General features: G+C 33.5%; 1 protein-coding gene across 2 annotated transcripts in view; it reads left to right on the top strand.

Moving 5' to 3' along the window:
- The window catches only part of LOC132739850 (DNA-directed RNA polymerase III subunit RPC1-like), a 150938-nt gene that overhangs the window by 14261 nt on the left and 122118 nt on the right, over positions 1-14559 (top strand). For both annotated transcript variants that reach the window (XM_060727664.1, XM_060727663.1), the window contains exon 2: positions 5885-6041. In XM_060727664.1, coding sequence (XP_060583647.1) covers positions 5885-6041 — 157 coding nt within the window. The remainder of the gene's footprint in view (positions 1-5884; positions 6042-14559) is intronic.

The following is a 14559-nucleotide window of genomic DNA, read 5'->3' as shown; positions in this document are numbered from 1 at the left end:
CTTGTTAAACATATTTGACCACATATTTCTGTCAATTAACTGTTCACTTTACTTCCAATTTTGTTGTAGGGAAACACATGTTTCTATTTGTGTTTTTCTAATCAATTCGAATCTATAATCAGTTTAATGGGATCACCACCGGGTAAAACGACTACTAGGTACTTTGGTCATGTTTTTTTTACCACAAATATTTGAATGTTTCTATTGGGGATTAAATGAGCATAGTTAACTAAACAACTGTTTGTATAAATTCCTGACCTGTCTAATTCTAAATTATGAGATTAGTGAATATATAAGACTTTCTCACTACAAAATATTCCTAAACAAAAGAGCACATGTTTAAATTTATTCCTATACAAATAAAAGATCAGAGTAGGGATCTGTCAATTGCCAAAGATAACTTTTATGTTAAAAAGTTTGATTAATGAATTATGTAAGATGAAAATATAAGTATTGCTTTTTTTATTTTGCTAATGTAAAATTTAATATTGTGCTGGAATTTTGTCGGAGGTCCTTAGGGGTTTTGTAGTTAAATGGTTTTTTTCGGCGATAATGGTTAAAGAATATAATGTTTTCAAACTATATGTTCATCACCATCAGTGAATTTTTAGTTAAATGTATGCCAAATATTTACTAAACAGCTATATGATTTAGCGGTTTATGAGCGTTTTCCGCGTACAGCCTCCTGGGTGTACAAATAAGTTAGTTTTCCTTAGTTATCACGCAAGCATGATCCATGTCTCTGATGTAAGCGACAGTTTACAATTATTTGTCTTTAAAAATTATTAAGGACTATTAATAGTTTATAACAACAAAAGAACATGCATGATATTGAGAATACGGTGTTGCAACGTTCTAGTTAATGACCCGTCATAAACAGTTGGTCGCTGCGTAGTAATTGGAAAATTGTTATAAAAAATAATAAAGAATATTTGCCACTGAATTAAAGCATTTACTTATAAATTTTCATTTATGCTTTTTGTTAAAAAAATATTGATCAAGTTATTATTTTGAAGGGTTTTCATACCAGAACTATTTATTACAGACGTACGTATGCCTAAACCTGATTACCGCGGCAGTATGACGTCACGGAGTAGTGATTTAAACAAAAATCAAGAATTTTTCAGAGAATTATTATCTTTACAAATTGCAGATATGAAATTAAAGAATGAAAATATTTTCATTTTGTAAATGTCTGTGATGAGTGATGAGTCAGCTTAGAAAAAATCAAGGTACTATTTTTTGACCTGATTACCGCGGCAGTATGACGTCACGGAGTAGTGATTAAAACAAAAATCAAGAATTTTTCAGAGAATTATTATATTTACAAATTGCAGATATGAAATTAAAGAATGAAAATATTTTCATATTGTAAATGTCTGTGATGAGTGATGAGTCAGCTTAGAAAAAATCAAGGTACTATTTTTTGACCTGATTACCGCGGCAGTAAGATTTGACGGACAGTTATTAACATTGGGTCGGCATAGCCTCCCCAAAAACTGACTGCATGAAATAATGCCACTCAACTCGGTCTTATATATTGGCCTCGTAAGTGAAGATATGTGTGAATATATATATTCACTTACGGGGCCCATATATAAGACCGAGTTGAGTGGCATTATTGCATGCAGTCAGTTTTTATATACGCCACTATATAGGCCTATAATGAACATTTCCATACAACAGAACTAAGGGGTACTTAGTTATATATATAAACTATATATTTGATTTTACCTAGGTGAAAACATATTGACCAATAACAGAAAACCCCATTAAAAATATATACATTTGTGGGACATATATCATTTACTACTAAAACGGCCTACGGGCACTATGTTAGAAGGGTAGCCTACGCCCCCATACATCGTTTTAAACATGCCAGAGTTGCGAGGCCTTATGTATGCCCCACATTAAATATACACCCCACAAGTATGGTCTCAAATCGACCGATGCCCGTAAATGGAGGAATGTGTTTTGTATATATATATATATATATATATATATCAATATATATATGCATATATATATATATATATATATATATATATATATATATACAGATATATTTATAATATATATATATATATATATCAAATATATATATATATATAACAGATATATACATATATATATATATATATACATATATATATACATGTGTATATATATATATCAAATATATATATATAATATATATATATATATATATACATATATATATATATATATATCAAATATATATATATACATATATATATACATGTATATATATATATATTTTTTTTGCATATATATGTATATATATATATATATCAAATATATAATATATATACATATATATACATGTATATATAATATATATATATACATATATATATACATGTGTATATATATATATATATATATATATATATACAGTCGAACTTCGTTCGCTTGTCGAACTCGGAGGGCCTGTGCAAATTTTGTTCGAGAGATCGGTAGTTCGAGCCAACCGAGGTCGAACTATTATTACGTTGATCATATGCCTAATGGTTAATAGCATACATTGGTCGAATGATAAATACGTCGAATATGTTACATTCAGAATTATTATCCGCATGTTGTTTTCAATTAGTATTAAACGGTATGTTGTGTTACTCTATATTCATGCATCTTGTAATTGGTTGAGTTCGATTGGGCAATCAGACCAAACTTGTTGAAAATGTTCAAAATATATTTATATGTTTATAATGGGATTTTTTAATTTAAAAAAATGAATTAATGAAATATTTAAGAAAAAATTTTTACAGCACCATTTATTTGTAGTCATTTACTTAAATAAACACACGTACAAGTATCATTCTATAAATAACATAACACTATTACAATTCACGTTACATGAACTACGGTTGTAATTAAAGCCGTCCGGATAAACGTCATTCATTATTGACTTTTGCATATTTCACTTTATTTCACAAGTTCTTTTTCTTTTATTGTTACCATAAACGGCAAATAAACAATATTATTGTAACAAACAAATCGGTTACAAACACCTCTTATTTTGTATCAATTAACCTTAATTGCTTTGTCATAATCACGAGGTGTTAAAACATGTGTCACGACTGTCATTTATTTAGAACATGTCGACTTGTCTTTTTGTGTTCGACCGAAAAGGTGTGATTTTCACTATATATCTGCCGAAGGGACCAGAGATCAGGTTCGAGAGTTCGACGCGCGTTCGGTGTTCGAGCGATCCGAGGTAAAACAATATATATTATATAGGAATTTTGCCGGGACTGGGCGATGAGTTCGAGCGAAGGGAGGTATTCGAGCGATCCGAGTTCGAGCGAACGAAGTTTAACTGTATATATATTTTTTTTTTTGAATATATATATGCATATATATATAGATATATATATATAGATATATATATATATATATATATACATGCATATATATATGCATGTATATATATATACACACACACATATATATATATATATATAAAATTGCGTCATTTTTTCTATTTTTAGAAATTGCGTCATTTTTTCTATTTTTAGAAATTGCGTCAATTTTTTCTATTTTTAGAAATTGCGTCATTGTTGCTATTTTTAGAAATTGCGTCATTTTTTTCTATGTTTAGAAATTGCGTCATTTTTTTCTATTTTTAGAAATTGCGTCATTGTTTCTATTTTTAATAATTGCGTCATTTTTTTCTATTTTTAGAAATTGCATCATTGTTGCTATTTTTAGAAATTGCGTCATTTTTTCTATTTTTAGAAATTGCTGCATTGTTGCTATTTTTAGAAAATGCGTCATTTTTTCTATTTTTAGAAATTGCGTCAATTTTTCTATTTTTAGAAATTGCATCATTGTTGCTATTTTTAGAAATTGCGTCATTTTTTTATTTTTAGAAGTTATGTCATTTTTTTCTATTTTTAGAAATTGCGTCATTTTTTTCTATTTTTAGAAATTGCGTCATGTTGCTATTTTAAGAAATTGCGTACTGTTGCTATTTTTAGAAATATGCTTAATGTTTCTATTCATATATATACAAAATATATAAACAAAACTAATGTGACAAGACAGACCAACTAAATTTATAAAAAGGAAACGTCAATATATGTTCAAACCTTTCTATGTTTGCGTTTAGAAAAAGTAAAAAGTCGAGCGTTGCCCCCGCCCGGAGGTGGCTCTTGTTTTAATTTGACATGCAAAAAATGCGTGTGATATTACTATATTATAATATTAGTTCCTTTTGTTACTATTTGTATATTTGTTACAATTATAATAATAAAAAAGAAAAATATTACATACATTCGTATCTAATATAGGTACGATTGCAAACTAACTTTTGTGAAGACTTTTTATGATTGCTGCTTGAATGGTGTTATATAAAATGAACAAACATGTCATCAGATATTTTATATTTTTAAACATTTTCATGGAATGTAATAATTGTATCATAATATTAAAATTTCATGCATTCTGATGAGGAAAATGATTTCAATAAAAGAACAATGTATGACCAATTTACTGCTTTAAAACATTAACACAAAATTACACATCCTCCACTGAACAGACCATATGAAAATCTTGCAAACCCTCAGAAATAGAAATATAAACAATAAAAACACGTTTTTTCCCATGTATTTCTTTGTTAGCTCGACTATTTTTGAAAAAAAAAGTAGAGGTATTGTTATAGTCGCGGCGGCTTTGCCGATGCCGTTGGATCATAACTTTTTATATGCCCGAAAGGGCATATTATGTTATACCCCCTGGCGTCCGTCTGTCTGTCCGTCCGTACGTCCGTCCGTCCGTACCTCTGTCCTTGCGTCCCAAAATCTTTTGAACGCAACTCCTCTTAAACTGGATGGCAGATTTTGCTTTAACTTCCAGGGATGAACAACCTTAATGTGTAGATGGTAGTAAAGGAAGGAATTTTTGCTGCAACCAAATTTAACAGAATTATGGCCCTTTGTTGATTTTTTCACTATATACTATGTAGAAATTGTGTGAACGCAACTTCTCTTGAACCGGATGGCAGATTTTGCTTAAACTTCCAGGAATGATCAACCTTAATGTGTAGGTGGTAGTAAAGGAAGGAATTTTTGCTGCGACCAAATTTTACAGAATTATGGCCCTTTGTTGATTTTTTCACTATATACCATAATTATAGAAATTTTGTGAACGCAACTCCTCTTAAACCGGATGGCAGATTTTAATAAAAAGTTCCACATAAAAATCTTACATACAGATATGCATGCTCTTGTTTACGAGCACATCTGCACATTTGGGGCATCCGTGTCCTTTTAACACAGTTCTAGTTTTTTTTGTCTTTTATACTGCTTTATATATGAAATTTGTTCCCGTTCTTATCCATTAATATGACAGACTGCGAATCACCGAATGGGAAACCAATATATGACTTTACATAATAGAAATCAAAAGAAATTATTGCATCCCAATTTATTTTTAGCTGTAAATCAAAGGGATTAATTGATAAAAAGCAGGTACATGGACAAAAAAAGATAGTTAACACAAATAGCTCCGCGCCTGTGTGGGCCGAGCAATCAACATGAAACTATGTAGGTAGATAAATCTCACTGAGTAGAAGTGCAGAAATCTCAAGGAGAAAGAACATATTGCCCTTAAAAGAAGTCATGAAAATTTCAAATCCAAACTTAAATTTATCTTATTGATGTAAGACAAATAATTTAGAACATTTGGAAAAGATCTATAAACTAGTCTGTCTCCCTATGTGCAAAATTATTAACTAAAAACATGTTTTCTGACAAGGTGTGTTAGGTGTATTCTGCACTTTTGACAATTTCTAGTTTTTAATCAGGTATAAAAAGAAGCAGTAATTAAATGGTTATGGAAATTGTGCATCTTTTGTTTACAGTCCTGCAGTAGGGTGTTATTGCCAACTGATATACGGAAGTCATTTCTGGAAAGTTTCAAGAGACCTATGACTTATTTACAGAGAAAATCAGCCAAAAAGAAAGTATGGGAAAAATGTAAAAAGGTTTCTGTTTGCCCATACTGTTCAGCTACAAATGGTAAATGTCTCAAATACATGTTGTTTTTAGCTTACGTGGGCACAAAGTGCTAAAGATGAGCTTTTGTGATCATAATTTGTCCGAATTCCATCTCACGTTAGTGCGTCTGTCCGTCCGTCATCAATGCCCATGGCTTAGATACTTTGTGTGTAGCTTCATCTCATGAAACTCTACAAATATTTTTAGTCCCCTACCGGTTTACTACCGGTTTACTGGAGGGGACTTTAGGATAACCCTCCGTCCGTCTGTCCATCTGTCCGTCCGTCCACAAAACTAGATCCCCCGATAACGCAACAAAAAGTGAAAATATTTTTAAGAAAATTTATATAGGGATAGATGGCAGTATGGAGATTATGCACGTCTTTTTCTTTTTTTCCTATGTTGAAAATTCTGGTTGCTATGACAACAAATAGACTGAAAATATGGCAAATTTTACACATAAACTTGTTCCAGTGATAAGGCAAAAAGTACTGGAAATATTTTTATGAAACTTGAAATATGGGTAGATGGCAGTCTGGAAATTATGCACATCTTTTTAGCTCACCTTGCACAAAGTGCAGGTGAGCTTTTAGGATGGCCAACCAAATGTGTCCGGCGTCCGTCCACATTTTTATTCAAACAACATCTTCTACAATACCACTTGGCCAATATTAATGAAACTTGGCAGGAATACTCTTTGTATGAAGCTCTATCAAGATTGTTCAAAGAATGCCATTCCATGCTAAACTCTGGTTGCTATGGCAAGTAAAAGAAAAAACTTAAAAGTTCTTAAACTTCAAAATGGAAAGGGCTAGAGCTTAGATATTTCTCACAAGGCATTAGCTTGTTAGTTCCTACAAAGTATATTCAAATTATGGTCTAAAGTTGAAAATTGGTCTCTGTTTTGGGAGTTAAAGGGTTTTTTTATTGCAAGGTTACATAGACTTTCTTTTTAGGGATAAATTGAGATAGTATATCTTGTATTTTTCGTCTCAACAGACATTATTATGAAGATTTTTCTGTTAAAGCATAGGAAGGATGAAAAGTTTGTTGAATGTGAATGTTAATTGAAATCAGAGTCAATCAGAATAGCACAAATTTGAGAGCTACGGTGAAGTTGATTTCCCCATTCAATAATGGATTCTTCCATTAATTTCGTAACACCATCAGAAAGGAAGACTGTGTCATTTCCGAAATACAATGTAAAATATTTCGGTTCTTGACAATGACTTGCACATTTTATTGTGTAAGATATTGCACAAAGAAACGAAAGTGAACAAAAAATGTTGTTTTTTTCCACAAAAATTAGTTGATTAAGATAAAAGTTTAATTTACAGTACGGATATTACTTTTTGTATCCTTCCAGTTTGCGGGAAAAATCATATACTACACCGCTCCTACTGATGAACGAATTATGTCAAAATATTTAATTCTGAGAACAAACATACGATTCAAATCATTAAATAATGCATACCAATCAGTTTATAAAAAAAAACTTTGCCTCAGAAAACATCTGTATCAATCTGACCTCGAGTTGAGATTATAAATTATACTAAACCGGAAGTACATGACGAAATGTCCGCCAATCAAGTAAATTGAGAAATTTTGTAACATGAAATCGTATTTCATAACAAAGAAGTGAAGATGAATACAATTATCGGTGTGCTTCGTTGAAACAGGTATTTTGTTAACTATTTGTGAAGTATTAAGGCATTACATGCAGTATTTATGTAAATATCACCTCCCGACGTCCCGTGTTATGATTTATAAAATTATACATGTACACATGTGTTATTGACCTCAATAAATGTAAGTGAAAATGGAACAATAATTACGGTAATTATTATCCATGGTGCTAGCAATACTTAATTATCTTTATCATATTGTTAACTAAGCTAGAAAATTGCGAATTTTAAAATAACTTAACCTCATAATATAATCAATTTAAACTTGAAAATTTTCTCAAAATGACTGCAAACAGTAATTTTTGAATTCATTTTTGAAACATGAAAATGGTTCATGTAGAGAAATAAGAGAAGAAAAAACTGAATTGACTCATGAAAAGTTTGGTCAAACAGTCTGCCACGTGAAATTCTGACCTTCCTGAGATACCTGCTGTTTGTTGCTGTTTTTTTTTTTTAGAAAGGGTGTTCTAATATGATAAACCACAGATGCTTGGGTCAACCTGATACCCCTGAGTAAACACTATCAAAAAATATTTTAATATTTAAACACTGATGGGATATGATATCTGTTACAACTATAATACTGGTTTTTCGAAAAAAATTGACATACAGTCGAGACTGCCTTAGCGACCCCCTGATTTCAACGACTCCCTGTCTTATCCGACCTTGTTTCAGTCCTCCCAACGTATTTTCCTATATAAATGGTCTGAATTATACGACTCCCTGTCATATGTGACAAGCGACCCTAATTATCTGGTCCCAATGCATTGCTTTGTCTGATTTAAACGACTTTCACACCTTTTAATTGTCCGTTAATCAGGTAAATAATACCTGTTTTATCACCCAGAGAGACAAAATAATTAAGTCCAATTAAAATCCAGTAGTCAGTACTCTTCAAACAAACTCTACACACCTCTGATTACATGTATATATGCAGGTGTCAAGTGACGTAGCGTCTGGAGTGTCCGTAGCGTCTGATGCAATCGATGTGTGTTAACAAATTGAGGTCACAGGTGTTATGAAACATAATGAACTGAGTAAACTGGATTAAGACTTGTGTTTAAAAAAATTATGGAGTGCCAACGGAAGAGATTTTTTTTAGGCAGAATTTTTTATTTTTATTTTACCTTTCTATGGTAATAGGGAAAAATGTTGATACCAGATTAATATGGATATGTTTTTAAAAGTATGATATTTATTTTAAGGATTTGAATGCATCAAATTCAAGTTTATTTTGTACCATAATGATTCAATATTAAACTAATACAAAAAATAAAATAAAATTTTATATGATATAAATACTATTATATTTGCTTTACAGGGATTCTTATTTTATTTACATCAAATATTTAAAGTACCTAATATAAGTATGTGTATTTGCAATTGGTTAGATATTATTCCTTCACACAGTTATACAGTATATATGTTAAGTCACAATGATATATAGACAGATAGATGGTATTGAAATTTTAATTTTCTATGAGACTGTATTAAGAGACTCCCTGTCATATGTGACCTTTTTCTCAAGATCCCTTGGAAAGTCACATATGACAGTCTCGACTGTATATGAAAAAAAAAATACAGTTTACCATCATGTATTGAGACTTGATTCCGGGCAGGCAGGTTGGGTCATTTTTCGTAACAGTTTTCTCAGCAACTAATCAGAGCCTCATGATATTTATTATGCAGCATTAACACATTGTTCCATACCATGGGATTCGATTTTAGGTCTGTCGCTCATCCACTTCATGTTTACTGACTTAGTTAAATTCATAATAATGGTCAATGGTTCGAATTTTTCGTAACAATTTTCTCATTAGTTAAATTCATAATAATGGTCAATGGTACAAATTTTTCGTAACAATTTTCTCAGCAACTACTTATTACAGCCTCTTGATGTTTGGTATACAGCATTGATATGATTTCAGGTATGTGGCTCATCCACTTTCAGTTTTCTGAAATTTTCGGCATTAATTGTAAATGGAAGGAAATTTCAGTAACAGTTTTCGTAGCAACTACATACATATCACAGCCTCTTGATATTTGGTATTGTGACTGCAAAGTTCAGGTCTATCGCTTATCCACTTCCTGTTTACCGACTTAGTTAAATGATCGATATTAATGGTCAATGGTAGGAAATTTTTGTAACATCACAGCCTCATGAGTCATGTTGTTTGGTATACAAATGCAACCCGGCCATTTTTGTCTTTGACCCATTTTTATTGAAGTATTATCCAAATTTGTACTTTGTCTTGTTAATTATGATGTCATTGTTAAAATTTTCATGATGTAAACACGCTACAGGGAGTGTATTTTTTAGCAATCTGTACTTTAAAGAAGAGAAAAAAAGAGGTATTTCTATACACTTGTTAGCATTCCTGTTGCTGTCGGCCAAAAAAACATTACATTTGACACTAACCTTTAAATGACATTAAAGAATTTTATAAACCTGTTGCTTGTTTTTAAAAAGAAAAATACTTTATAAGATCTATTCCTTAAGGTGAGCGATATAGGGCCATCATGGCCCTCTTGTTCTTTTCTTCCTATGTTGAAAATTCTGGTTGCTATGACAACAAATAGACTGAAAATATGGCAAATTTAACACATAAACTGGATCTATTGAGGCCGTCCTTAAAAAAATGTTTGTTTGCAGTAACCCGACCCAGAATTTTCAAGGTGGGTAGGTAGGTTGATTTTTTTTTTTTTTATTGAACTGTACTCCCAAATAAACATGGAATTTCAAAATGCAGGACAATATATGCTTTGATAATCTGGTAACAATTAATAAATTGATAACAGAATTCTTATTTAATAAGAACTACATTTTATTATACCCCCGCACAACTAAGTTGTAAGGGGGGTATACTGGAATCAGCTTGTCCGTCCGGCTGCCAGCTGTCCGGCCGTCGGGTGTCTGTCGGTTTTTAGCTCACCTGTCACAAAGTGACAGGGTGAGCTTTTGTGATCGCTTTTCGTTCGGTGTCCGTCCATCGTCCGTCCGTCCGTAAACTTTTACTTTAAATGACATCTCCTCATAAACCACTAAGCCAATTTCATCCAAACTTCACAGGAATGTTCCTTTGGTAGTCACCTTTAAAAATTGTTCAAAGAATTTAATTCCATGCAGAACTCTGGTTGCCATGGCAACCGAAAGAAAAAACTTTAAATATCTTCTTTTAAAAAACCATAAGAGCTAGAGCTTAGATATTTGGCATGAAACATCATCTAGTGAGTGTCTACCAAGTTTGTTCAAATAAAAGCCCTGGGGTCAAAATTGGCCCCGCCCCGGGGGGGTCATTGATTTTCCCTATATACATATAGTAAAAACTTAAAAAATCTTCTTTAAAAGAACCAAAAGAGCTACAGCTAAGATATTTAGCATGAAACATGTTCTAATGGGTGTCTACCAAGTTTGTTCAAATAAAAGCCCTGGGGTCAAAATTGGCCCCGCCCCGGGGGGTCATTGATTTTCCCTATATGCATGTAGTAAAAACTTAAAAAATCTTTATTTAAAGAACTCAAAGAGCTATGGCTAAGATATTCAGCATCAAACATGTTCTAATAGGTGTCTACAAAGTTTGTTCAAATAAAAGCCCTGGGGTCAAAATTGGCCCCGCCCAAGGGGGGTCATTGATTTTCCCTATATGCATATAGTAAAAACTTAAAAAAATCTTCTTTTAAAGAACCAAAAGAGTTAAAGCTAAGATATTTAGCATGAAACATGTTCTAATAAGTGTCTACCAAGTTTGTTCAAATAAAAGCCCTGGGGTCAAAATTGGCCCCGCCCAGGGGGGGTCATTGATTTTCCCTATATGCATATAGTAAAAACTTAAGAAATCTTCTTTTAAAGAACCAAAAGAGCTAGAGCTAAGATATTTAGCATGAAACATGTTCTAATGGGTGTCTACCAAGTTTGTTCAAATAAAAGCCCTGGGGTCAAAATTGGCCCCGCCCCGGGGGGTCATTGATTTTCCCTATATGCATGTAGTAAAAACTTAAAAAATCTTCTTTTAAAGAACTCAAAGAGCTATGGCTAAGATATTGAGCATCAAACATGTTCTAATAGGTGTCTACCAAGTTTGTTCAAATAAAAGCCCTGGGGTCAAAATTGGCCCCACCCCAGGGGGTCATTGATTTTCCCTATATGCATATAGTAAAAACTTAAAAAATCTTCTTTTAAAGAACCAAAAGAGTTAAAGCTAAGATATTTAGCATGAAACATGTTCTAATAAGTGTCTACCAAGTTTGTTCAAATGAAAGCCCTGGGGTCAAAATTGGCCCCGCCTAGGGGGATCATTGATTTTCCTTATATGCATATAGTAAAAACTTAAAAAAATCTTCTTTTAAAGAACTCAAAGAGCTATGGCTAAGATATTTAGCATCAAACATGTTCTAATAGGTGTCTACCAAGTTTGTTCAAATAAAAGCCCTGGGGTCAAAATTGGCCCCGCCCCAGGGGGTCATTGATTTTCCCTATATGCATATAGTAAAAACTTAAAAAGTCTTCTTTTAAAGAACCAAAAGAGTTAAAGCTAAGATATTTAGCATGAAACATGTTCTAATAAGTGTCTACCAAGTTTGTTCAAATAAAAGACCTGGGGTCAAAATTGGCCCCGCCCCGGGGGTCATTGATTTTCTTTATATGTGTATAGCAAAAACTTAAAAATCTTCTTTGAGAAAACCCAAATAGCTAGAGTTTAGATATTAAGCATGAAACATCTTCTAGTAAGTGTCTACAAAGTTTGTTCAAATAAAAGCCCTGGGGTCAAAACTGGCCCGGCCCCAGGGGTGTCATTGTTTTTAACTATATGTGTATAGTAAAAACTTTAAAAAAATCTTCTTACAATAAAGCCCAATGAGCTAGAGCTTAGATGTTTAGCATGAAACATCTTCTTATGCGTGTCTACCGAGTTTGTGCAAATAAAAGCCCTTGGGTTAAATTGGCCCTGCATAGTTGGGGGGGGGTTGGGGGGCCTATATACAGGTGAGCGACCTCGGGGCCATCATGGCCCTCTTGTTTCTTGTCCGCCCAATAACTTAAGATTCCTTTGACCCACAGTCTTCATATTTGGCATGGAGGTTAGTCATGACTAGTAGATGACCCCTATTGATTTTGAGGTCACTGGGTCAAAGGTCAAGGTCACAGGGGCCTTGACTTCAAAAAGCTTGTCCGCCCAATAACTTAAGATTCCTTTTGACCAACAGTCTTCATATTTGGCATGGAGGATAGTCATGACGAGTAGATGACCCCTATTGATTTTGAGGTCACCAGGTCAAAGGTCAAGGTCACAGGGGCCTTGACTGCAAAAAGCTTGTCCGCCCAATAACTTAAGATTCCTTTCACCCACAGTCTTCATATTTGGCATGGAGGTTAGTCATGACAAGTAGATGACCCCTATTGATTTTGAGGCAACAAGGTCAAAGGTCAAGGTCACGGGGGCATTGACTATAAAAAGCTTGTCCACCCAATAACTTAAGATTCCTTTGACCCACAGTCTTCAAATTTGGCATGGAGGTTAGTCATGATGAGTAGATGACCCCTATTGATTTTGAGGTCACCAGGTCAAAGGTCAAGGTCACAGGGCCTTGACTTCAAAAAGCTTGTCCGCCCAATAACTTAAGAAACTTTTGTCCTACACACTTCATATTTTGCATGGAGGCTAGTCATGATTAGTAGATGACCCCTATAAAATTTTGAGGTCACTGGGTCAAAGGTCAAGGTCACAGGGACTTTGACTTTAAAAAGTTTGTCCGCCAAATAAATTAAGAAACCTTTGATCCATAGTCTTCATATTTGGCATGGAGGTTATTCATGATAAGTTGATAACGCCTATTGATTTTAAGTTGACTGGGTCAAAGGTCAAGGTCACAGGGGCCTTGACTATAAAATGCTTGTCTGCCCAATAACTTGAGATTCCTTTCACCCACAGTCTTCATATTTGGCATGGAGGTTAGTCATGATTACTCGATGACCCCTTTCGATTTTTATGTCACTGGGTCAAAGGTCAAGGTCACAGGGGCCTTGATTTTGAATAGTTTGTCCGCCCAATAACTTAAGAAACCTTTGACCCACAGTCTTCATATTTGGCATGGAGGTTACTCATGATAAGTAGATGACCCCTATTTATTTTTATTACACTGGGTCAAAGGTCAAGGTCACAGGGACCTTGACTTAAAAAAGCTTGTCCGCCCAATGACTTGAATTCCTTTGGCCCACAGTTTTCATATTTGGCATGGAGGTTAGTCATGATTAGTAGATGACTTCTATTGATTTTGAGGTCAATGGCTCAAAGGTCAAGGTCACAGGGGCCTTGACTAAAAAAACCTTGTCCGCCCAATAACTTGAGATTCCTTTGACCCACAGTCTACATATTTGGCATGGAGGTTAGTCATGATTAGTAGATGACCCCATTGATTTTGGGGTCACTGGGTCAAAGGTCAAAGTCACAGGGGCCTTGACTTTAAAAAGCTTGTCCACCCAATAACTTGACATTCCTTTGGCCCACAGTCTTCATCTTTTCGTATTTGGCATGGAGGTTAGTCATGATTAGTAGATGACCCCTATTGATTTTGAGGTCACTGGGTCAAAGATCAAGGTGACAGGGACCTTGACTTAAAAAACCTTGTCCGCCCAATAACTTGAGATTCCTTTCACCCACAGTCTTCATATTTGGCATGGAGGTTAGTCATGATTAGTAGATGACTCCTATTGATTTTGAGGTCACTGGGTCAAAGGACAAGATCACAGTGGCTGAAAACCTTGACTAAAAAAACTTGATTTTTACATTTTCACATTTGAAGCATGGAGAATACATATCTTAGCAATGCACTGGCTTAGTAACCTCAGATTTAGC

This window comes from Ruditapes philippinarum, unplaced genomic scaffold (genome assembly GCF_026571515.1).
Source record: "Ruditapes philippinarum isolate M1 unplaced genomic scaffold, ASM2657151v2 ctg1003_1_1_1_1, whole genome shotgun sequence".
In the NCBI taxonomy this organism is placed as follows: Eukaryota; Metazoa; Mollusca; class Bivalvia; order Venerida; family Veneridae; genus Ruditapes; species Ruditapes philippinarum.
This window is presented reverse-complemented; position numbering and strand designations above follow the sequence as displayed.